The 25,960-nt window shown below is 45.1% G+C and overlaps 1 protein-coding gene across 1 annotated transcript in view; it reads right to left on the bottom strand.

Annotated features, from left to right (window-relative positions):
• The window catches only part of CACNA2D4 (calcium voltage-gated channel auxiliary subunit alpha2delta 4), a 131,238-nt gene that overhangs the window by 71,569 nt on the left and 33,709 nt on the right, over positions 1 to 25,960 (bottom strand). Inside the window, exons 13-24 of the mRNA XM_027807649.2 lie at positions 23,808 to 23,941; positions 20,706 to 20,783; positions 19,327 to 19,407; positions 16,812 to 16,886; positions 15,305 to 15,391; positions 11,112 to 11,183; positions 6,911 to 6,972; positions 6,167 to 6,234; positions 5,983 to 6,028; positions 4,426 to 4,523; positions 3,042 to 3,135; positions 1,566 to 1,661 (exon numbers count right to left, since the gene is read on the bottom strand). Of these exons, the coding sequence (XP_027663450.1) occupies positions 1,566 to 1,661; positions 3,042 to 3,135; positions 4,426 to 4,523; positions 5,983 to 6,028; positions 6,167 to 6,234; positions 6,911 to 6,972; positions 11,112 to 11,183; positions 15,305 to 15,391; positions 16,812 to 16,886; positions 19,327 to 19,407; positions 20,706 to 20,783; positions 23,808 to 23,941 (991 nt within the window). The remainder of the gene's footprint in view (positions 1 to 1,565; positions 1,662 to 3,041; positions 3,136 to 4,425; positions 4,524 to 5,982; positions 6,029 to 6,166; positions 6,235 to 6,910; positions 6,973 to 11,111; positions 11,184 to 15,304; positions 15,392 to 16,811; positions 16,887 to 19,326; positions 19,408 to 20,705; positions 20,784 to 23,807; positions 23,942 to 25,960) is intronic.

The raw sequence follows: 25,960 nt of genomic DNA, 5'->3' as shown, positions 1-25,960 counted from the left end.
CGCCGCGCCGGGACCGGCGCCTCCGCCGGCCGCCCGCCAGGTGCCGCTGTTGCCCCGGCCGAGGCCCTCGGCGCCGGCGGCGGCGGCCCCGAGGGCGGGCGGGGGGGTGCGCGGGGCGGCCGGGCGGTGCCTGCCCCGGCTTCCCGCGGCCGCGGGGGCTTCGTCGCGGGGGCGCGCGGGGCGGTGGATGTCCGCCTGCCGGCGGGTTACGCCGTGAGGAACGAGGGGCAGGGCCGGCAGCGAGGCGTGAGGCGCGGCCCGTGAGGGGTGCCAGGCTGGCGTGTGGCCAGCCGAAGGCCATCATTTACTGCAGAGAATGGGGAGCAGGTGGGAAAAGGAAATTAGATAGTCTCCTACAAAAAAAAACCCAAACCCCCAAACACCAAAACCCAACCCAACCCAACCCCAGCCCCACACCACACCGAGGGCCTTGCTGCTGTGGCTAAATGCCAAACTCCTAGAGACGCAGGGACTGAAGTACTTGAGGAAACAGGTGCTCCTGAAGGCAAAAGGATGAGTCCTGAGGGCATGGTGAGACAGGCAGCGGGTGCTCAGAGACACCTCATGAAAATTAGGTGACTGGCTTCCCTGGAGGTCCCTACATCTTGCCTGACAAATCCCCTTTGTTTTCAGGCTCTTGTTTTAATGTACGTTTTGATGTAACAGTAATTATTTGTACGGTTCCTTCCTTTCTGGGGATTCCAGAAGTACCTCTGGTGTGATATGTGGGGCTCTGACACTGCAGTGTGGTGACTGTGGCTGTTTAAAAGCACTGAACGATGCTCCTGATGAGCAGTGTGGGGTAGGGAATCATCATATTAGCCTCCTGCAGCACATGTTTTCTCCCTCGTTGCCAGAGCCTGACTATTCTTGACTTCCCATGGCTGTCTCAAAACCACGAAGAGTCACCTTTCAGGCACAGCAGAGCTCTCTGCCTTGATCAAATGGCTCTGTGACCTGACCTTCCTTACAGCACCATGCACCAGTCTGCATATTCAAAAATGCAACACAAATGCAAACTATACCCTTTCCATGTCAAAACCCTCCACTGAACACACACTTTTGCCTTGAGGGAGAGGACAAGAGAATGAATCATATATGACAGATGTCAGTCACATCACTTAACGCCTCACTTGGGAGGCACTGGGATACTACTGCGATATGGGCAGAACAGAATAAACCTGGAAGAGGAATTGAGACAGAAAAATCAAACCTAGCCAAGCTGGAATATCACTGGAGTGCAGAGCTTCTGCACTGCAAAATGGTCCTGGGGGTATATAATGACTGTGGATATTTTCTCTGTTAGCTGACTGAAGTCAAGTTTTTCAGATTGAAGTTTTTCATTGAAATGAATGCACTTTGGGACAGTGTTTTAAGAAAAACAAAAAGACCAGAGAAAGACAAGGGACCTCTATCCTGACTATAAATCAGCACCAATGCCATCAAAGTGTTGCTTCTTTCCTTTCTGTTTCTGTCTCCAAATACGTTTCTAAGGCTGGCAGTGATTTCATGCTACCTCTTCAGAGACACTGAGAGAAACCCCTTAGTGCGGTTTAGGGACTTACTTGTTGGAAATTTTCTCAGAGCCCACGTATAGGGCACTCCTCATGAGTCCAGCCCGAGTGCCCAGAAATGCCATCTCAATACCTGTCTCAGTCTCCCTGTGGAACAGAAACACACAAGCAGAAGCAAACAGTTCTCAGAACAACCATCTCACTGCCCCAGGGTGAGGGGCTCTCAAACTAGAAGCTATACCTGGAGATGTGGTCCCAAGCTCACTTGCAATATAACCCATTGACACCAAGAGTGACACTGGCTCCTCCCTGCTAACAGCAACAGGTTGTTATTGGCTAACAATTGGCAGGCCTAGACTTGTACCTAGATTCACACCTTTGAGGTTTGCTCATTTCATTCTCTTGTAAGTAGACCATAAGCTCCTCTCCTCCTGCTAGCCCTGCCCCATGCTGCTTGCATGAGGCTGAAGTGAGGAAGAGGAACTGCAGAGAGAGACCAGCTGTATCAGGGATGTTTGAGAATGGGCAGGGTAGCACAATGACTCTGAAGCAGTAGATTGATTCTGACACATCTTGATGGAGGTATCAAGGGCACAGCTACATGGTGAAGAGCCGGCTGCAGTGTGGTGGCCTTAAAGTGAGAAGGGTGTGTTGGTGTGGTTGTTAAAGATATGTTGATAACTGGGTGTGTTAGCATGGTTGCCACTGGCTTACCACTCTATTAGTGGTAGGGATCCTTGTAACTGAAATGGGGACACGAGTCCTGTGGCCACACATCTGTGTAAGTAACATACTATCTGCTGAAAGAAGATCTGTATGACATGATACTAGATAGTACACGCAACAGGTGTCTCAGTGGAAATAATAAAGTAGAAAGTTGTTTATTGAAGCCAGCCTGTCCACTCCCTTCCTGAGGCTCGATCTGAAGGCATCACCAATAGAGACAAGATCAAACTCCTTTTTCTTCAGCGCTTGTTAAAGAGCAAATTCCTTTCCACCTGAGATGGAAGTTCTGCTGCAGTCATGTGGGAACTCAAGCCAAACCACGCTGCTGCCGTTCAAAGGCATAACTGATGCATGGGGAAATAACTCATAACTTTAAACTGAAATGCTCTCAGGTGCTCTGGGATACCAAACTGTCAACTAGAGAGGAAAATGCAGTGCATCTGAGTTAGGCGCTGCAAAGAACTGATGCTGAATACCCCTTGCAGTGGCATATGTGGATCACTGGTGTCCTCCAGTGATATTCAGACATGAGTTGTGTTCATGTTGCTTTACCAAAAAAATCCCTCACCAAACTAAAAGCTCTCCTGAGAAGGCCAGCCTGCTGAAGTCAGCTCCTGAGAGATACGTCTTGAGTTATTTCTAAAGCTATTGAGCTATTTCTATCAGCTTTTTGAGCTATTTTTAAGGTTTCTTATATGCTGTGCAAGGGTCTGTGATGGTTTTGGGCACTGCATAAGCCCATAGCATCTGGAGATGCATCTTCAATGGTGTTTTACCCATATTTATTTCTCATACACTTACACGGACATATTGAGGGCTAATGTTGTCCAGTAGGCCTCCATGGGTGCAGTAACCACTGCATCAAACAGCACTTCCTGGACCAACTCCTCATCACCTAAGAAGGGAGAACAAAAATCAGGAGAGAAAGACATGTTCCTCCCTAGATGTCTTAGAGAGTCCCTTGCTAAGGAGCACCTGCCTAGCCAGGACATTGGAGCGATATGGCACAAAAAGAGGCCACCTGTTACAGGGCTGAGAACAGGACTTTTCACCCTGGATGGCAGAGAGCACAGGAACAGATGTTCCAGCTGAGATCATCAGACAAGTTCCCCTGCAAACTCTTTGCCTTGCCAGGCCCCACATGTCTAGGATGTGTCCAAATCATATTTGATTTTCCTCCACAGCACTTCCAAGTCTTCATGTTTTCAGGCCCCCTGAAGCTTTCCTCCTCCTCCCCCGCCCCCACCCATGCCAGACTCTTAACTCATATATCTCCTCTTTTCAGCCTGCTCCAAACAGTCAGGAGGGGTCTGCTCACACTGTGTGAGAGAGGAACAATTAATGGATTACACTTGATTTTAGTTTCAAGAGATTCCCATCCTAGTGCCAAAGGCCTGTACCTCTCAGGTGGAGCATTACATGCAAAAGCTTGTACTTGGCACAACTAAGGGGGCTGAAGCCATGGAGAGTGAGATGGGCTGAAGGACAACCTAAAGCTAAATTGCTGTAGGGAGTTTCCATGCACAGCTGCCCACCTCTGCCCCCTGACAGAGATCCCACTCTGTAGTGGTGCTATATCAGCTGCTTGTGTGGCTACACATCACCTGGAGAATGGGACCTGCTGCAAGGGATGAGCAGTGGTGGTGGCAGGAAAGCTAGTAATTCTGTAACAATTTTTTCCCTGAATTAGTTACCAATTGTGTTTGGAAAAGAAAATTAATAATCCATGTTCTGAAAGAACCCATCTGTCTAGATGGCACTGTGCAGCCCTCGGAGGATGCTGGCTGGGGCCCTGGGGAGCAGAGTAGTCACAGCAGCTTTTCTGGCTCCTCCTGCCACTGTCCCCACTAGCCCAGCTGGTCAGTGTGTCTTAAATATGGTGTGCAGCCCCTGCCAGGCTCCAATCAAGCAATCCACTTTTTAGTATTTCCTATGCTGAGACCTTCAGCAAGGCCGAGTTATGTGACAGATTGAAATGGAAAAAAATTTCTTCAACAGAGACAAGGAAGTGGATCCTCAGCTCATTTCCACTTGTGAATTAAGCTGGGCTTAGAGTTCAGTCCTGCCTGTGTGAGCAAGTGCCACAGGAGCTCAGTCTGACACCAATCGGTTTGTCACAGTCCCCTCTCCCCCACTATGGGCACAGGAAAACGCCAACAGGGCCCTTTCAGTGCCTGGGACTCACATTCCAGGTCAGGCTCCTCTCCGGTGAGGAAACGGATCACAGCTTCCAGCTGGTTGAGTTTCCGGTGGTCTGGATCAATGTCAGTGATGCAGTAAATCCTGGTGGGGAGGGAAGAAGAAGCCCACAAGGGCAAAGAGAAACCACAGTCAAGGAAATGCTTCTGGAAAATAATAACTGCAAACAAAAATTCAGTGAGAAACCTTGGGCTGCAAAGATTTTATGGCTGCTGTGTGCTGTGCCTGCTCAAAATCTAACAATGTGGCTCTAAGTCAAACCCTACCAATAAACCAAACACCAATTAATCTGACTGCTGTGCTTAGCAGGGCTGCTGTTATGTTCTCCAGCATAAGCTCACAATGTTACATAGCACTCCCAAATCCCTCCAGCAGTTTTCTTCATTATATGTTGTGTAAGGTGTATACCTGTATCTGTGTATACAAAACAATGTGATGGAGACACCTGAAAAGCAGTCATGTGTAATGTGGGTAAGGCTAGACTGGGAGCAGAAAAAGCAAGAGACAGAAACAAAATGTGAGATGAGGAACGATCTTGCAGTATGATACGGTGGCAATGAAAGCTGTCCCAAAGGGACACAGCTGCAGGAGCCTTAGGACACAGTTTGAGGAGAAGCAGGAGAATATATTAACAAATGCTCTGTATTATAGAAGAAACCAGTCTTCTAATTCTACTTCCAGTTTTGACCACTTCATTGTCAGGACAAGGGAGAGGAAGGGGTTATAAGGGAGATTTACAACTCACAGAGGGGCTGAAAGGAGTGATTTATGAGAGGAGTCTAAGAGAAATGAATATGTAAAGTGTGGTAAGCTGACACCCCAAGTTAAGAGTAGAAGAAGGAGAAGTCACTGCTTGTGTCACAAATGCACTGCCTGTGAAACTTGACAGTGCAATGAGAGGTGTGAAGGGCTGCAGGGCTTGAATATAGTTATTTTGGCTTTGATACAGGCTGGGTTCGTGTGCCTGAGTGTAGCTGAATGTTGGGTTCATGAAAATCCCAAACCTCACAGCAATAAATGGAAAGTGCCATGCTTCACCCTGTTTCATATCCAAACCAAGCAAAACCATAAATTATGCTGGCTATTGAAACAGGGGCCATAAATCACCTCCATGTTCACTAGAAATTAGGTCTAGGCTCAGTTCAGAAGAATGCTAACCAAAAATAAGCTAGGATTTGAAAAAACATTTCAAACTCTTGCCAAGCTTGCAACAAAATTTTCTGACAGGTCTGACATGCTGTAGGTTTTGTAGCACAATTCTGAACAACGCAAGGAGGAACAAAATGAGTCTGAGTGCAGAAGACTGAGGATAAATCTCAGGAGATGTTTCTTAGCAGAGGGATGTGCCAGGCCTTGATGCGTCTCCCAAAGGAAGAGGTGGAACTGAATTGCCTGGAGACAGTCTCTTTGCAGGTACAGCCCCTGAACAGCACTGCTTTTTCTCTCGACCACGGAGGGTGGTGAACTCAAGCCAAATTGCTGGCAACTTTGCCAAAATCTCATGACAAAGTCCTGTGTCATCGACAGGATTTCCCCCACTTACCATTCATTCGCTAAAGACAAGTCTGGCTGGAGCAGGTCATGCAAACCTGAAACCAGATAACACACGGGGCATTCAGTTAGGCAGCAGACAGGCAGAAACATACTGTGAAGGGGAAGTGAAGCAGTGAAGTTCAGAGTAGCTACCTTGTCCCTTAGGACAGCGTAGCTGTTTCAGATTAACCTACCTTCTTCCACTGAAGTGTTCCCCAGCAGAATGTACTCCCCGTGTCCCCTGGACAGTACAACACCCAGGCTGAAGGTAGGAAGAAAACCAGAGGGCTTGTCAGCAAGAAGAGGTGTAATCCCTAAACACGACACTGCGTTCCCTGAAATTACAACCCTTAAAGCCATTAACTCCCTCCACAGCTATTAAAGAAAAGAACATCATCAAAAGAGGATTAAGTGAGATCCAGCTTCAGCGCAAAAGGCCAAGGAACCTGTCTGTTGAGCTATGAGACATTTTCAGTGACAATTTTTTTTGCTAATGTTGAATGTTTAGGACAACAACATTTCTCAAATTTGTGCCAATTTCAAACCATTTCAGCTGGGGAAAAAACATTTATTTTTTTTTGCTTGATTTCTTATGTGATGTTTTATAACTTTCCGTTTATAACAATGTTTTGTTTAGCACCATACACCAGAACATAAAACATATTTAGCAGAACTGCAAATTGAAGATATCTCACTTCTCTGAAATGAAACAACGTGCTTCACCAGAAGTACAGCTTTTGGACTCTGAACTTCAGACAAATTGTAATATTCCCTTTGAGTTAACCCCAAACAATATTTTAATAGCTATAGGAACAAAGAAGTCAGTTATTCCCACTGCTTTACTCATGAGTTGTAGCCAGTTTTACGAAGGGACCAGTTTGCAGACTGTTGGCAGACTTCTAATACACTGTATTGGTGTCATGCGAGTCCTTGCTCACCTGAAGGGTGTGTCACTGATGTCCGTGAAGAAATAATCATTGGTGAGGAAGAGAACTCGTTTCTGGAATAACAGTATGAATAAGAAAGTGAGAGACCATCTGACAGACCAAGAGCATAGTGATGATGGGGACCTGGGATATAGGTCCCCAAGGCTAAGCAAAAGCAGTTGATCTTTACCAATGCTTCACACCCTGCTAGGGCTGGCTGGAGCCAGGGATGAATGTGCAGTATTCAGCATATTCAGCAACTTGTGACTTTCAGGATCCAGGCAGCCACTTTATCTTTCCATCTAGGGCTTCAGTTAAACCGTTCTTTGCTCTAGGGCTCCTTGCACAGGCTGCAGGAAGGGGTGGGGGGAAGCTGCCTTCCCTCCCGCATCCTTAACACACTGGGGGCTCTGCTGCTCTTTTGCTATACAGAGCATCCTTGATGGCTTTGCACATCATCATCATTCCCAGAAGGGGGGCTCAGCGGGGCAGGTAGGAAGGAGAGGTGGGTTGGAGGAGAGGCAGGATAGCAAACCTACCCACTGTGTGGGTGGGCAGTTGAGGCCACGTCTCCCCACTCCTGTGGGAAATGCTGATATTCCTGACATTTGCTTTCATGTCAAACTGGAACAAAACGTTAACATATTCTGATTTTGTTAAAAAATGTCATTAAAAAATAATTAAATTTTCAAATTGAAAAAAAGTGCTGATTCAAATCCAAGCCATTTTGATTCACATGAAAATATTTCTTTCAGACTGACATTTCAACTGAAGTCATTTCAGATTATTGAAAGCTGCTTCAGAACTTCAGCTGTTTGCCAGACTGGCCTTTTCCTGTAGGAAAGTGTTGATTTCAGTGGAACTCTTTTCCAAAGGAGAATAGTTTTTGGAAAGTTTCTATCCAACCCTTATGCCAGTATATGAACCCTAATATGTTTAAAATCCCAGCCCCAGTCTGAAAACGAGGTGAGAGGATGTGTGTGGGAGACAGGGAGTGAACACAGAAAACTCAGTGTTCCCCAGGGAAAGCCGTGCCGGCTCTAACCTGCTCGTGTTGTGCAGCAGTAGAAGTGAAGCGGGGCAGGAAGGGCGAGCCAGTGCCAGCTCCACAGCGTGCCCCAGGTTTGTGCACAGAGCAGATGGGCTGATGGGGATTGGGATGGGGTTATTGTTAGGTGAGGAGGTGGCAGATGGCTCAACCCCTTCCCTCCCTTCTCTCTCCAAGCATGGCAGTTGTGTACTGCTGAGAAACAGGGTTCAAGTCTTTTGCTGAGCTGAGATATTCCCAAAGTGCTGTGATATCCCCAGGGAACATGGCATGGTGGTGTTTTGGTGGCTGCGGGAAGGCACAAGAGGTATTAAGCCTCCCTTTCCTTGCCAGTCTGATCTGATGGCAGAGGTGGGAAGGCATGGGGAAGAACGAGACCTGGGGGCATAAGCCTGTCCCTGAAGGAAAGGGTGCAGTAGAAAATGGCCCAGAGGTGCCACTACTCTGAGACTCTTTCCTTCAGCAGGGCTTGTTCTGCTCATCCTTTGTTCCCGTGACCTGTCCCTCTTCTGCACATGCAGCCACTTAGCACTTGCATCTGGTGGGAGGGAGGTCAAACCCCTGTTTGGACTAGGGGAAGGGATGGTTGGCCAGCTCTCCCCAAGATAGCTGGAGGCATCACCACTTATCCATGGGAAGAAAGAGAAGCAGAGGCACCCTTGAGCCAAGCAGGGCTGAGCATGACCAGGCAGGACTTTTCTACATAGTGCAGAGCAAGGGAGAAGATGAGAACATGGGTGTGTTGACACAGTGATAGCTGACTACCAGCACCTGCGGTCTGGGAACACATGTATTTCCAGTTTTGGTACTGTCACTGTACTGGGCAGCTAGTCCTGGCTAATGCCATTATCAGTGGTTTGCCACAGCTTCTACCCATCTCCTTGCTATTTTGCTTTCACAGTCACAACCGTTTTGTACCCTAGGTGCAAGCAAAGGCATTTTTGCCACTAGATCTCACTAACAACCACCCCTTGTCTTTGGCCCTTGCTTTTCCCTCTCTATCTCACTCTGCTCTCAGTACCTCCCTGGGATCAACCTGGCCATCAACGTTTGTGTGGCTGACAGAATAATTTCTATCCCCTTGACTCAGCCCTTCTCTCTACAGTCTGCCTAACTCATTCTCTTTGTTTCAAATCTCTGTCAGCACTTTCTTTGTTTCAACACCGCTCTGCTTCATCAGCTAGCAGAGTACAAGTGGGAATCGCCAAGTTTTACTTCTGGTCCCCACTCCATGTGTATTCTGAGAATAGTAAAACTGTCACATACTCAGCTTCAGTCTCCTCTTATGCTTCATGAAGCTTGCAGAGTTGCAGAATAAAACAGGTAATATCTCTTACCAAGGCTACTTTTTGTTATTTTTTTTCCTGGGTAGGGGAGTAGAAAGATGTCCCTAAAGTATTGAACTAAAAAGGCATCTTTGGATGACTCAGAAGAAACATTATTGAGGATGCACAGAGACAGAGAAAGAGGTTAAGCTAGCAAAATAAGCGATCTAGGCTTACAAAGAACAGATCTTGCTGGAAAACCCTGATTGCTTTCCTGACAGAATAACAAAGGTAGTGAATAAACAGAATAAAGGATGTGCAATGTATTTGGATTTATATATAGCACTTGAAACAGCTTCTCATGAAATTTTATTCTAAAGAATCAGTTAAAGTGGACTTAAATAAGATGTGGAGTGAGAACCAGCTGCAGTACTGTAAACAAAAAGAAACGGTAAACAACAGGACATCAAGGGAAAAAGATTTAATGAGAGGCAAAGATAGACTGTCTTAGGAGCCTTTATGCACAGTGATCTGTAAGACAAAATAAAATAGTATTTATCTGCACACTGAGAAAAAGTCCCAACAGCCCTAAAAATTAGAAAGACTGGACAAAAAAGAGGAGTGGGATTCATGTGAAAAAATGGCAACTGGAAAAAATAGCTAACACGGAAACCAAGACAGCTTTTCCGGCACAGCTGTGGGAGGGAGAAAAAAAATGAAGGGACAGCAGAAAGGAGATCTGGAGCTCCTTGTTCAGAAATCTCCTATTGCAGAGAACAGATGCTGTCCACAGAGCAACAGGGAAACCGTACTCAAATAATTCAGTGATGCCCTGGTACCTGTGCATCAATGATACAAGAGGCAAAGGAAACAAAAATAATTGCTGAACTGCTTGGACTGAAAAGTGGGCAAGTTTTTCAAATGCAGGTGTTGGCAATGCCCAGGAGAGGAAGGGCAAAACCATTGACAGGTACCTGATAGTTGCAAACACCAAAAATAAAGAGAATTTAGTTACAAGATCTAGCAGTACAACCATTTGGAGGAAACGGAGGGGTGTCTTCACTAGGAAATGGCACCATTTCAGCAGTGGCTGTGAGCAGTTTATTGGAATTGGTGATGGCTGTGGCTTAGCATGGGAACAGTTCAGCCAGCCTGATTGCTGAAAAAAAAGCTCTCTATAAAAGATGGAAAATTTTCCTGAAATATGGAAGTCTTCTGGGCAGTGAAACTTGCAGGACTCTGGAATACTTCCTAACAGGAAATGATGAAAGCCAAAATCTTTAGGAGAGTTAAATAAACCTGAATGAAAAAGTACCAGTGAATGTAAATGTACAAGATAATTTTGCACTGATTCCAAGTGAAGATGTGTAACCCTGCATTAGAGCTGGTAGGGAACATTCAAAAGGCTCCATTTCACTAGGATTTTTCATAAAACGTCTGTAAATATTTGCATAGAAATTTAATCCTGGACTTGGATAAAGGAAATCACATTCTGACAGAGTGAGGGATAAAGTTTTCATGAGTGTTTTCAAAGTGGTTTCAAAACCTCTTTCTGTCTAGGTCAGCTCAACATAGTCTTCCCCATTCTAAACTCTTGAAGATCTCTGATTCATTTCACAGCCCTATAAACAATGAACAACATGCTTTTTGGCTTTGCCTGGAGAAAGCAGGGAGCTGTGAGGCATTTCCAATACCTTTGTAAGAGCAGAGTGCTGGTAGGTATAAAAAGCAGTTTTAATGATGTTCTATTTTATGTCTTTAGCACGTGTTATGTATGCGGTGAAACAATAAAATCCGCACACTCAGAAATGCTGAGAATTAAAACCACATCCTTCGTGGTTCTTCAGCACCCACTTCCATCCCCTCCCTCATGTGACCTAACAGAAGGATAATTTCTTACCCCTTTATCCACAGGGACCTTCACATCCATAGAGAGGTAGCCTGTTTCCCCATTGATCATGGCAGTTCTCAGCTGCAGAGATGAACAAGATTAGCATTAGTGTCTCCAGTCAGGGCAGGATAGGAATTAATAGAGCTGCTTGTCATTAACGTACAGGGGCTGGAAGAAAAGAGTGACTGTGGGTTCACCCCCACCCCCAGCTCTTTCTTGCTGCTTCAAATGAAAACCTGTTCTCAGTGGTCAGGATCCTCATTCAGTCAGGCTAAGTGACACAGGATAATAATGGCTTATGCTGAAAACTTGATATATCTTTTTAGCAAAAAGAAAGGATCTGGAAGCTATGAAGTTGCCAGTCCAAGTTTCAGACCGTTTGGCAGCCAGAAAGCCGTTAGCACAGTGCTTTGAGAGCCTGGAAGAGGAGGCAACCGAGACACCCACTAACTCCCCCAGACCAGTTCCAAAGCTCTTTGACATTTCAAAACTGATTTATAGATTATAAGCTGTATTCTGCACAACTTTTAAGGTGCGGCAAAGCAGCTGTTTAACACAGCACAGCAAGACTCTGTGATAGCAGAGCAGTGAGAAGAGCAGTTTATTCCATCCAGGTTCCAAAGGCAAAATGTAATTTTCACATCGACTCTCAGCCTCTTGCAAGAAAGAGCCAGGGAATTTTTCCACAAGCGCAGAGGCTTTGACTTTAGGTCCAGCTTGCCAGAGCATATCAGCCTATTACTTCAGCTTGGATAGAAAAAAAGGTGGGAAGTAACTTATTCATTCGCACAGATTGCTTCCTTACTTCCAGAGAAAGGCCTCCATTCAGGTGCTGGCCAGTCTCAACTGCATTTGCTTTACAAGGCCACAGTTTTGTTTATGATGACTGCTTGATGTGGGTTATTTACAGACCTAGAATATAAAGCTTGTGTTTCCCAAGGCCCATGCCTTGGAAATCAAAACACTGACTGGTACTATTACTCCTTTTTGGCTAAGAGTGTTTGACCTCCTGCCAGAGCCACGACATATGCTCATCTGGTCTGACAGCCTGCAGTATTTGCTATGGGTTCTGGGTTTAGTTCAGATATTGTTGTTTCATCCATATCTTCTTGAATGTCAGGTGTCTTTCACTGCCCCATAAAGCAGTGGAGAAGTAAATGAGTGGATAACAGATCTCCTTGGATCTCCTCAGCTCCAGCTAGTCTGCAGGCAGGCTACTTGTCCTCTGCCCAGCCCCCAAGTGACAGTGGCTGTAGGCTGGTGCCGCAATCCAGGCTTGCTGCTTCTTCCTCAACAGCTTCAGCTTCTCTGGCATTGAGAAGTGTTGTGGTTTAACCCCAGCTGGCAACTAAGTACCACACAGCTGCTCGCTAACTCCCTGCCTGTCCCTGCCTCCGAGGGATGGGGAGGACAACTGGGAAAAAGGTAGAACTCAAGGGCTGAGGTAAGAATAATTTAATATAATAATAATAATCATCATCATCATCATCGTCATGAAAAGGGAAGAGAAGGGGAGAGGAGTAAAATCCAGAGGGAAGGGAGAAAAGAGAACAAGGGATGCACTATACAATTGTTACAATTACTCTCCACCCACTATTGGATGCCCTGCCAGTCCCTGAGCAGTGGTAAGCAGGCCTTGGCCAACTCCCTGAAGTTTATATACTGAGCATGACGTTCTATGGTATGGAATAGCCATTTGGCTAGTTTGGGTCAGCTGCCCTGGCTGTGTCCCCTCCCAATCTCTTGTGCCCCCACAGCCCTCTGGCTGGCAGGGCTTGAGAAACTGAAAAGTCCTTGACTTAGTATAAACATTACCCAGCAGCAACTAAAAACATTAGTGAGTTATCAACATTATTCTCCTACTAAATCCAAAACACAGCATTGTACCAGCTACTAAAAGGAAAATTAACTCTATCCCAGCCAAGAAGGCAATTACAATTCTGGTGTCTGGGAGCCCCCATAATGCTCAGTCCTTTTCAGGCAAGACACTTCTGGCAGCGGCTGGCCTCCACTTTGAAAAGTGTGTAGCAGAGTTTGCATGGAGGGGTGCTCTGGTGCATGCTGGAGCACTTGTTCCTGACACCCCGAACAGCAAAGTGTCTTGCTCCAGGGCAATGAGTCTGTGCCATCCCCACCACTGGTAACAAGTGCTGCTGACTCCTTCTCCTGCCTGTTTGTGTGGTTTCAAACCAACAGAGACATACAGTTTACCTGAGGGGTCTCACAACATCTTAAGTGTTTTGCCACTCAGTTTCAACATCTTTGCAGACTAATTTCTTCTTCAGTGGTTATGTCAAGGGTGAAGAAAATCTGTCTGGGTGACAGCTCCTAGGCTGCTGGGGAGGATCTCTTGACCCTTCTGATTTCCCTTCACACTAAGAATATCCTTGTGTTGCTTTTCAAAAGCCCAAACTTCCTTGCTGCCTCCCTCCAGATACTATTATCACGCATCAACTGGTATTTTCCAGATAGTGCCATCTTCCCTCCCCTAGATTTCTTTTTACCAGCTGGCTATATTACACATCATTAGCACTTGGACATATTTTTCCAGACTGAATTTGCTGCTTTTTAGTGTTGCTGAGATTATACTGCAACTGATGTTGAGTCTGTCATTGATCTAATACCATAGCTGCAAATCTAAGTGTTGAAATGTTGGCAGCTTTCTGCTGCAGTGGGTGTATCTTGAGAGTCTCTAGACTTGCTGAAGTCACACTGCAGATATTGATCGTGTCACTGAATGTCTCTGTACCCTCGGTGACTGCAACCTTTCTTTATTCTGGAAGATGCAGTACAGGAACACCAAGTAGCTTTGTTCTTCATGCTTTTTTTGCCTTTTATTTTTCACTGGATAGTTTTACTCTAATTGCCTGTGGACAGAAACCTTGCACTTTGCATCATATTTGCATTCAGGTATCGATGTTTTTTGGTCAGGCAGGAACATGTTAGCCAAATAAATATGACAGCAAAGTCATCATGTTTCCTGGATTTTTTAATATTTTTTTTTAAATAGCAAACTGGCTAAAGAGGAACACCTCTCAAAGTGGCTCCAGAGAGAGAGAAAATTGTAATGGGAGCAGAGCTCCTAGAAGACATCAGTGAACCCACACAAAGCCATTAGCAACCTGCATCTTGGTGGTTCCACTGCATGTAAAGCCTCTTACTTTGTCTTGCTTTCCATGTTTCACACCCAGTTCCATTGTGTTTCATTTGTCAATTTGCCATTCTTCCACTTCCCAGGTTCTTTTGGTGTGTCCTTTTGTACTTGGCCTGCACTGGTAGCAGTAGCTACTTCGATCCTCTTGCTGGGCAGTTTGTTTGTCCTAGCAGTTTAAGTGGATATCTATAGTATCAGATCCATTTATCTCAGCAGTGTCCCCTGTAATCCAGAAGTGTGTGTCCCACGGCTAATTCTATCTTACTCCAAATTCAGTTCTTAGTAACTTAAGTATCTCTACTCCCCTAATTCTTCTGAGCAAAAGAAAACCAGCCACAGAGGAACCTGTCTACCTTGTCATTATATCTGGGTTCCTAGTTGTGCAGTGCAGCCATGTCCAGGTGTTAAGGTGCATACTGTATCTTGTTTATCACTTTTAAATAATTTTGCTCAAAAGACAGTAGAAAAGGTATTTTCTAATCTTTTCCCTCTGGGAAGCTGGTTTTTTTGGTGCCTCCACACCTGTGCAATAAGGTGAGTTCTGGAAATTTGTTTTTCCTCAAGTGTCTAAATCCCTTGTCCACCTTACCTATTGGTAATAGTGACCACAAGCTTCAGTCTCTTTTTGAATGTACTTTTTTCCTTGTTACAGACCTCATTAGCTGAGTGGCTTCAGCTGTATGTCACATACTATGTGCATGGGACACCACCATACTCCTAAGTTCTCTTGGCTTTGTATTAAGATAGCATCTGGAACAAGTACACACAGACTGGCTTCCTGCAGCACCCTCCAAAGTTATTCCTTCCCCCTGCCAGCGCTTTTCCTGCACGTTCCATGAGAAGGAAAACTCATACTGGGAATGAAGACAAGCACTTTGTAGGGAAGCATCATACTTGTCCTCTTTTAGAGCACTAACCTCTCTTAGGGCCAGTCAGGCACAGAAAAAAACAGGAATGCCTGCGGCTCCCCCACCCCTTCCATACAGGCACACAAAGTAATAGAAAGAAGGAGCTACAAAGGCAGCTAAATTCACTTTCTGATACTCACTATTTCATCCTGGTCTTCCCATTCCACTTCTGAGAGATCTACACTGTTGTAGTTTGGCTTAGGCTTCAGTTTCTTTCCTTCTTTATACTGGCATTTATTAAAATAAAAGAAAAGGGAAAAAAAGAAAAATACCCAAGTAAGTGGCTAGATAACTAACTTTCTAAACTAAGCCTTTAAGAATTGATAAGTAATTTGAAAACTAGGCGTGTCTCATTTATTTTCTGACTAGGAAGGCAGTGTTTGGGTGCAAGTGCCTTCTTGGTCTCATGCCATGTATTTATGCGGGCAGTGCAGGGCTAGGAGAGTTCAAGTGGGAGAGGCTGATCCAGGAGCAAAGGACAGGCAGGAACACAGGTAAACTTCCAGGTAAAGGCTACAGACCTCCTCTGTGACAGCATTCTTCTAAATAGATCAGCACAATACACTTGCCTCCAGTTCTTTCCCCCAGCTAAAAGTGTAATTCCGTTACCACGATAATACCAGCAGGAGATCTTTTCTGAGGAGAATTAGGCTTTGACTCCACTGACAGAACGGTAGGCTTTTCACCTAGGGCTAGCTGATGCAAGAGAGCTATTTCCCTGTAATCTTCCAGGTAAAGGGAATGGTGCGAATCTGACTAAGAGAGGCCAATTTTACGTGGAAGATAAAGCAGTGCCCTCGCCTAGCTTTGCCGTGCTCCATCCTGGAAACAAAATGTGTCCCTTCTTTTCACATACTGAAGTAACTACCCGTCCGTGCCTGTGGTCTCCCTGTGCAAAGCTGCCTCTTTTGAAGACCACTGCTGTGAAGCCCTGTGGTGGCCCTCTCTCTTGCCAGTAACCACACTAATGCTTATAGCTGTGTGCAGGTGGATTTGTGCCAACAGGCATGTGTATGAAGTGTAAAATCATTGCATGCCTGGGTATCTGAGTAATGAGGCCAGCTGTGTGTTTGCAGACAGATGTGTGGTCTGGAGCTCCAGGTGGCACCATGAGGGAGAAATGTCCTTGTGTTGACTCAAGTTCCAGAAGGTCTTCGCAGCCTACTGGTCTCTAATTTATCTCTGACTTACCATGTTACTAGGGTTTGTGGTACCTGCTAGCCTCAGATTCCCAAAATGTCCAACACTACAGCTGCTGGGTAGCTATTATGGGGTGCTAATCATGCTGAATCTTCTCGTAGGAGATATGCCCGAGCAAGGGAAATTGTTCCTTCAGCCTAGCAGTGAAACCTTGCATGGACACAGATACATGTGCACCCACAGTACAGCAGATGCATACAAATATAGCCCTTGTGCACTCTTATGGAGGACAGACAGGCAGGGTACATTATGCTCCATACATATGTCTGCATATATATATACATCTATGTACGTGGAATTGATTTCTCTGGCCCTCATGCTCCTGGGTGCCTATATATCAGAGCATGGTAGCCTTCACAATTCAATAAAATATAAGAAATCAGGAGCATCCCTGAAAGTCATGGTTTCCAAGTAAGCAAAGGTTTTCAAATTCACAGCTGTACATACCAAAGGACGGAGGTCTGGGTGTGAAAGGATGTATCCGTTGTTGGTGTTAAGAAAGGCGTATCCATGGACACCCAGCTGGAGAAAGAGGCATTAGAATAATCAGTGCTTTAGCTAAAACCACTGCTGTGTAATGGATGCCACTGGTACCCTGGCACCACCAGGATTCAGAAATATTTTCCTTTTAAAGGTATTGACCAGCAGAATGTAGGGTCCATCTCAAACCGTTTATCTCTGGATCTCTGGCCGCTTGCTTTGAGCAGGCTGACTATGCCTGGACGCACAAAAGGATGGGTCAGGTAGTTGATTTGTGTACACATTCAGAAAAAGATGCCCTCCTAACGTCTTTTTGTCCTCGTGGACAATTACCACCCAGAGGCAGAATAAGCTCCACACAGCAGGCACAGCAGTGCTGCACATAAAATGGAAAACGATGGGGAATGTTGTAAACAGTACCGGCACAGTGGTGACAGGTCTGTGTGCCCGTCACTACACACACAGAGCAGTGAACAAACAAGTGAGTATGAATCTCACAGATGGCTTCCCTTGAAACCTGGTGAGTCTTCAGAGGAGCTCTGCATTATGTTTCAGTGTTGGCAAGACCAGACCTAGCCTAGGCCAATTGTACAAGCCTATAGTCTTAAAATGCTTGCTAAGGAATAGCATGATCTAAAGAGAGCAGGCACTGGCTGACCTGATCTGCAGGAGATTTCTGAGAGAGCAATGACTCAGATTAAGCCCATATATAATACAAATTCCAGATAAAACCTGAATTGCTAAAAATCTGCTGATAGCCTGTGCTTGCCAAAACAAGAGGTGTCTCAAGGAAAACAAGAATGGCTAGGGTTTCTATCTTCAAAAAAATGTTGCAACTTTATATTCCTATAGAGACAATCCTGGAGGGATAACAGTAGGGAACTGGGGAGGTAAGCCATTTACAATCCATCTGTGCCTTTCTGGAGGGAATGAATTCTTTATTTCACACATCCCAGATAAAAACTTTGGACTCCTTCTATGTGAAACAGTTTTATGCAAAGCACACTGAGCTCAGCTCTGTGTGGTAAGAATAAAACCAAGACATTGGATCAGAACTATAGCAAACTTCCTTGTTGGCCTATTAAAGCTGAAATTTCCCAGCCCAGTAAGTGCAATCATAAATGTACAAGCTTGCAAGGGCTGTAACTCTGGAACTGGTCCTTTGTAACCCGTATGTCAGGGGGTTCAAGTGCAGGATCATAGGTTTCCGAACTGGTCTTATGTTGGAAGAGCTTCTGGAAAGTTGTGTCCTGCTTCTGTTGTAGAGAAATCCTTCAAATAATTTTCCCTCCTTCCGTGGCATTTCTTGGAGGAAAGAACAGTGTCCCTCCTTGGCCCAGAAGAAAGATATCATGATACATGGCCTTTGAGTGATGTGGAGGGAGGAAGGTGGAAAGGTATTGGTCTTATAGAGAAAATAAATGCGTATAAAAATTGAAGCTTCTAGACAAGGTTCTCCCAGATCCAAACCAGTTAGCTTTTGTATGCTAGTGAATGCACCCTGCCACTCAGTTCCTGGGTTGCCTGATGGATCATTTCCTACAGCTGCATGTGAATGATCTGCCCTGCATCCATGTGGGGAAGTGCCAAACATATTCATAGCTTCTGACAGCACTTTCAGTCCTGTGAGTATTCAGCAATCAGATTTTGGACAACTGCCTAACTGGTAGTAGTTGTCTGATAGTTATTTAAGAGAAACCGAAAACTTGAAATGATGGCTCAAATTGCCTGATTTCATGGTGATCCTCAGATGGGCTTGCTGTCTCCTGGTGTGCAGACTGATTGAAGAAAAGGACACTGCACAAAATTTACAGCAGAAACCAAATGAAACAGTGCACCTCTGCTGGGAGTTCCTATGGACGAATGTACTTTTTTAGATATATTGAACATAGAGTTAATGGAAAATTGCTGGACTGACAATTCTGGAGAGCGAATACTCTATCTAGGTACAGCACAAGTGAGTGAGAGCCAGCTTCCTGCACACTGTCCTGCCAAGAAATCTTCGTGCTGATCCGGAGAAAGTAACCTCTAAGCATGACAAAAGTTGGCTCGCTATAGTCCATTCAGTCCTCAGTTTTTCTGCTAAGAATATTGACAGTGAAACTAATTTATTTTTTGCCAGTTGGCATGGCAGCTTTTGTTCACTGGGAACTGGATATAAAACTTAACTCTGAGATAGGCTGTCAGATTCATATCTCTGAGGGATTGAGGTTGGTGATCATCAAGATGCAAGGTTTCCACAATCTGTTGCCAATCTACTGGATCATCCATTCCTTGTGTTTCTGAAGCAACCTAAGAGCTTCTAGTAGTGAATGATTTCCCATGTGCTATATAGAAACAACACATTACCACATCCAACATGTCTTGCTTTATGCTCATAGTTCTTCCTAGAGGCAGAGGGATGATTTTTCAGTCATGCCCACTGAAGAATGGCTAGTGACTTTGCTGTGCAAAATGACAGGTTGCATTAGCTCAGTCTTACCTTATACCGTGGAGCAAGTTTTAACAGCTCCCTCAGTGGTACGTCAGAGCCCACCACACCCAGGAGGATACCATGAGATCGCTTAAAAACAAAGGAGAATCCTTTTTCAGAAGCAAGGCCAGGGTAGTTTTCTATCAGAATACACATTATTGCCTCCCTACTAGTCTCACATATACTCTCTAGGCTTGTATGAATATGTTCATTCAAAACCAACTAATGTACCTCAAAAAGTCTAAAGAGGTGGCTCCAGTGTTTATGGAGAGGAGTATTTCAACCCAATACTAGTCAGCATTTTTTACTATGATTCAGAAGTAATATAAAATCACTGAAAACAAGTTTTGAGTGCAAAACCCTACATTCAGTATGTGTAAATAACAATAAGGACAGGGCAATCATGCAAGACAACATGGATCGGTTGACAACTTGGGTCAACTAAACCAAATGGCAAATACAAAATTGTTAATCTAGGAAAAAAGAATGCAGGAAATCCCCACAAAATGGGAAGCTGGTTGTTTAATAAGCATCTGGGAAGCATGATGGAAAAATGACACACAGGGTCCCAGTGCAGCGCTGTGCTGATACAGGTTGAGGCTAGTCTCGGGTGGAGAGGGCAGACAATTGTTTTTAGGACCTGGATAGCAAGTTTGTCCCTTGTACAGCAGTGGTAAGGCACTTTCCACCATTTTAAAAGGATGCTGAGAAACTAGAACTGGTATGCAAAACAGTGTCTAAAAGGTTTCAAAACTCAGAGGAAATGCCCTTATTTTATCAAAAAGCAGACAGATTTGACTTCATTGAAGTGTAGAAGATGCTTCCCAGGAAAAAATACCAAAAGGGTACAGGCTTTTTAATCTAGTAGAGAAAGCCATTACGACAAGAAGGTGAGGCCAGACAAATTGAAAGTGGAATTTAGACACCAGTTTTTAACAGAGAGTGGGAAACAATAATGGAGAACTTGAGGCTGGATGCCTTTCTTCAATGACACTTTTGCCAAACACAGGTTATTGGGCTCAGAAGGAACTGTCTATATGAAATGTAAAGGTCTGCAATAAAATGCACAGACTAGACAAGGTAATGATCTCTTTCAGCCTGAAACTTTATGGGTCTGTGAATTAGGCTCAGTTTGAAAATGGAAGGGATAAAACAGGGAGAAGTGTCATATTTAAAGGGGTGTTTTGAAGAAATAGCATTCAGAGGAAATGACAGGCTATCATGTTGTCAGATAGATTATCAGCTGCCCATCCTGCCAGAGGTCCACCGCAGTCCCTAATGGCCGGCTGTTCTTTCAGAGATCCATTGGCTTTAAAAGCCCGTGAAGGGCTGCTGCATCCTTTCATCTGTGCTGGCTGGAAGGAAAGCGAAGCCTGTGTTGCACTCACCGTCTCGTTCTTTTTGCTGAAGACTGGCATAGCCACTGTTGTCATGAGCAACAGACTTTGAGCCTGAGATGCAAAGAGCTGCCACAGAACAATGAGCTGTGTGTTAGCAAATGCAATACCACAGATAACCCGAACGAGAGGCACTGGAATTCCCAAGGACCCCAGATGCTGATTACAATTAGCTGCCTCCATGCCTCCCACACCCCTTTAAAAACAAGATGGCAGCACTTTCCAATACTCTGTGTCCAAGAGGGTCATGAGATGGATGCTTGCTCGTGTGGGGTGATGAGGACGGGATGAAAGCCAGTGTAATGTGTTGAAGCAGGATAAATTAAAGAGCTGTTCTAATGAGGAGACAGGTACCTGCAGAAGTGGTGGCACAATTTATAACCACCATGTATTGGGAGTGTAGACACGAGCCCTTATACAACAAGTGTAAAAACCATCAACACAAGGAGCACAAAATAGAGAAAAGCAACACAAATACAAGCAGAATCACTAACAAGGTATCTTCTATATTGCAAACACATGAATACCACAAATGAAAAACACCACAGGCAAATATTTAAAATATGCACAAATACACACGAAGCCTGCTTATATATACTTGTTACTCAACCATCTAAGCTTAGGAAAAACAGAAACAAAATCATGATCCAAACAGATAAAACAAGGTGATCTATCTCTACAGAAGATACAGGACATGCATGTGTAATGGGGTAACAGATGCTCACAGTTCTGCAAAAGACAGGTGCTCTAAAAACACACATGAAAGGAGGTAAAACAGGCAAGACATGCAAAGGAATCTCCCAAATACGCCTATCAAAAGGACCTGGTCCCTCAATGCCAGTAGCATCCTCCTCCCATCTCTTATTTGGTCAAGTAAGTAGCAAGGCAAGAAATGACCTCCTGTCTCCATTACTATACATATTGGGAGCCATAAAGGAGCCAGTCAATAATCTATACAGTCACTTGATGAAGATTTGAGCCTGGCAGCTTGAATTACTGGTCTGGATGATTCTTTGTGGAAACTTGCCGTTCACAGCAGCAATTGCACTACCACACAGCAAGTAAACTTCTGTGGTGCTTGCTGGACATATGGAAAAAGAGATCCAGTGAACTAAGCTACTGCACAACACAGGCACCCCTACCTACTCCAAACCAACAGCACAACACAGCTCTCCTGTACATCCAGCATTTCCTCTCTTCTTGTGAGTGTAAGAGGGCTCCTTCAGTGCTGCAGCCCCCACCCCCCTCCAGATGTACAGGCCAGCTGTGGCTGAGTGCTGGCACCAACACACCAACTTGCACATGGGAGACAGCACGCTCACAAAACACAGGGGTGCAGTTACCTCCTCAGACTGTGGCAGCTAGTGAGAGACATGGATGAACAGATGAATGAATACATGATTGGAGGAATGAATCAAAGATGGAGAGGCTGGGGTGGAGGAAGAGCATGGCCAGCCAAGCCAAGAGACAAGAAAAGAGATGCAGCAAAAAAAGTGTAGCAAACAAATCCCTGTGGCTGCCTTGGTGCCAGTGCCAGTGGTGGTGTGCCTGCTAATAGAATAAACTTGCTGGGTAGTTAGTAGCATTTCTGGAGGTTTTGCTTAGCACACTCAAGTATCATGTCCCCAGCTTTCACTTGGCACAGCTCCTGCAGCAGAAGATATCTCCACGTCACCCTCATAGAGCTAGTGTGCCACAGCTGCAGCCTCAATGGTCAGCCACAGCGCAGTGGCGTGGGATGGTCCCTTCCCATAAGAGCCTCCTGAGTATAACATCTATGCACCGTGACAGTGCAAGCCTGGCTGCCTCAGAGGTATTTCTTGGGGTCTGTGTGGTCTAGACTCTGAGCATAACATCAAGCACTGCCATGTGTGACCTGGACTTCCACATTTCCTGCTACAAAGCTAGGCTCAGTACCCCTGGTTTTACTTCAGCTCAGAGAGTTCAGGTTTCTCACCATGGTTCTTAAACTTAAAAACTGTGGGTTCTCCCCAAGGCCATGGCAGACATGCTAAAGCTGCTGCTGGCCACACCAGAGCCAATAACTTCAGTCCCACAGTGGGATTTTGTATGGAAACACTCTCAATATTTCTAAAAGATTTCCCACCTCAGATAGTATAAACAGTCCTGAGACCTCAGGTTTGTTTCCGGAAGAGGGTAATCTGACTTCTGGTCAGCTGTAGCTGTCACAGTTATGCAGACACTTCTCTGGGGTGAAGAGTCCAGCACAGGAGAAAAAACCCTTTATCTCCTTGAAAGCACAGAAAGCCCCAAAAGAACTAACTTTCTTTTTTTTCTTTTGGAGACGTAAAAAGAGTTGGAGATTGAGATTGAGGAATGTCTTCTATTTGGGGAGGTGCAGGGAAAGGTTCCTTCAGTGGTGGTCTACTACTTTGTCCTTCCCTTCACTCCTTTGAATTTCAAGGCTGCCTCGGCAACATACCACCGCAACAGCACCTGCCCATGGTCTGAATGCCGTCCCGTAGGGCAGACCTGAGACAAAGGGGGGGCACGGGGGTGCTGACTGTCTGGTCCTTTGTGATGTGTCCTTTACCCACATCTGTGGTGATGTTGGGCCTTGCTAGCTCAAGGAGTGAAACAGTGAGCCTGTTTCCCAAACTGAGATCTGTATCTTTGAGAGGCAAAGCGGTATGCATTTAGCTACTGGGCTGGAGGAAATAAATCTCTGTGACCTGTATCCTGAGCTGTAAATCATCTTTCCTGCGAATAATCCTTTAGAAGGTAACCTGCTTTCATAGAAGCACTACTTAAGTCATGCTGTGCCTGTGTGATTAGTCCTGGGCTCCTGGGTCACTGCAGGTTCAGTATTCAGACCTGAGTGTGCATACACATCTCAACACCAGGAGTGAGCAGAGTCTTAGCAGAGCTAGAGACCAGTAATTTCTATCAACCAACTCCTGGGTTTACATAAATTTCAGGACTTCATTTAGATTCTGATACACATAAGATATTTAGAGGGGAAGCTGGAACAAGTTATATGCCTAACATACTAGCTGGGTGTCTAACACCTTTGCCAGTTTGGCCATAGGCCCTGCCGTTTGCTGACCAAAGACTTGTGCTGTAGGTTCTTACCGCACTGTCCATGTAGGCTTCGGTCCAAATAATGTCATGGTCGTGGTTGATGACCATGGGACGGCTGAGCACATGCAGGTACTCCATCACATTTTCCTGAACATCCGCCAGCGTTGAGATTTGAGTGTAGTAGCCTTCAGGGAAAAACAGAGATGTGAATCACTCTGCTAATGCATCTTCTGTATTTTTAAATGGCTGTCCGTGCAGAGCTAGAACACTGGATATCAAAGATACTATCTACCCAGACAGTTTACCAGACCTTTACAAAAAGTGCCTTCACATGTCCTGTAGCCACAAGCTTCTGTGGACACATGTTCTGTGGAAATCTAGAGTTTCAAAGCACTGTCTCTGTTCTTCTCAAAATACCAGACCAATGCTCAAGGTGAGAGTCTCGATATAACCAGAATCATGCTGAGCAGATATAAAATGTTGCTTTGGGTCTTAGGCAAAACCATCCACTAATCAGGCTGCTTTTGGTCCTAAAGGCCAATCATATGCAAGCAAAGTATTCCACTAGGCTACCCACTTGGCCTGCCCAATTTTATGTTAAGCCAAAACACGCAACTTCTCTTCCAAACTTTTTCTAGTGCTCTACTCTTCAGTTTGCCAAGCTTTACATCCAAGGATGATGACTACTTCCATCTACCCATTGGAATCAGAATGTGAATGTGCAAGTTACGTATTTCCACAGATTTTCCCCTGCAGATGGACCCGTAACAGCCTAACACTACAACAAAGAGTAGAGAGGAAGAATGTTTTCAAGTTATCAAAAATTCCTCAAAATTAGCTGCTTAACTGGTTAGAAATGCTAACAGTATAATGACACAAGGATTCTTCTCCTGTTTCTCACTACATGGAACTGATTGGTTGTACTTGGTATAGGATGGAGTATGTGAGATAGACGGAAAACTTTTGTTATCGCTAGGAAGACACTGCCATGTGAAAGGGCTCATGATCTGATAAGCTTTGTGATGTGAGAACAGATTTAGTGTGCTTGAAAACAAGGACTACAAGAGCTATACAATGTGTAGAAATAGAAGAACCAAAATCAGTGAGCCTTCTGCAGAGCTCAAGTCTGGTAAGTGAGAATTCAAGTGCAAAGAGCATATTTCTGTTCTCTGGTTATTCAAGAGAATCCATTCTCACATTTTGTGGCAAACCAACAGCACTGTGAATTCCTTGTCACTAATCTTATGGCTGAATATGCAGTCTGAAATCCAGGTTTTTGTTTCATCTAAGAAAAACTAAAAATATTATGTGTGATTCATAGTGCTAATAGATGACAGTTTGAGCCTTGAACGTCCCCAGCTCACCGACATTCTGCAGGCCAGCAACTCTTATCTTGTCAATTATTTTCAGTAGCAAATGCATCCATGCATTTCTTAGTCTGCTGGAGACACTGCTCAGACAGGAAAAGAGCCGATATACCCAGCCAGTCAGCCCCCAGCTCCAGTCTTCCCTTCCTTTTCCTTTTTTAGCAGGATACTTGATGTAGCAAGCATTGCAGACTGCCTCCAGGCACACTGAGGCCAAGTCATACCCAAACAGGTAAGACTTTTTTTTCCCCTTCTCTTCCTTTACCCTTGCAGACTCTGATAGGGCTAACTGGACTTTTTAACTGGCCCCAAACGCATAGAGGTGACTCACCTACTCCGAATGGATTTTCCCGTTAATGCCATTTCCTGCCAGCTCAAGAGAATATTGGTTTTGGGGTGAGTTTAACAAGCTATTCTGGGACCTCAGTGAAACCACTGATGCACAAACAATTTGGCCAAGACTTAAGGGTTAACCTGCAGACCTTGTGAAAAGTGCTGTAAAATCTTTAAAGAAGAGATGTTCATTTTACATCTCAGCCAAAAGATGTCAGGCTTTCTGACAGGGTTTTAGACAGGTTGTCAAAAGCCAGCAACTGGGACACAGTAAGCACAGGGACTTAGGTGGACTACAGCCAACATGAATCTCGGTCATAGTGTCCCTTGGCACTGTGACAGGAAAATGTGGTGGCTCAGCACGGAAGACTTGTGTTAGTTGAACACAGGCACACTTCACGTGGACTAGCAGGATCTGCTTTTTCCTTAGGTTGCCTTCCAACTAAGGGCTAATGGGCCCCAGTTGCAGTGGGTAAGCCTTAGAGGGGTCCAGGGCCCCATGGT

This window comes from Falco cherrug, chromosome 5, assembly GCF_023634085.1.
Source record: "Falco cherrug isolate bFalChe1 chromosome 5, bFalChe1.pri, whole genome shotgun sequence".
Classification (NCBI taxonomy): domain Eukaryota; kingdom Metazoa; phylum Chordata; class Aves; order Falconiformes; family Falconidae; genus Falco; species Falco cherrug.
Note: the sequence above shows the minus strand (reverse complement) of the source record. Positions and strands in the feature narration are given on the sequence as shown.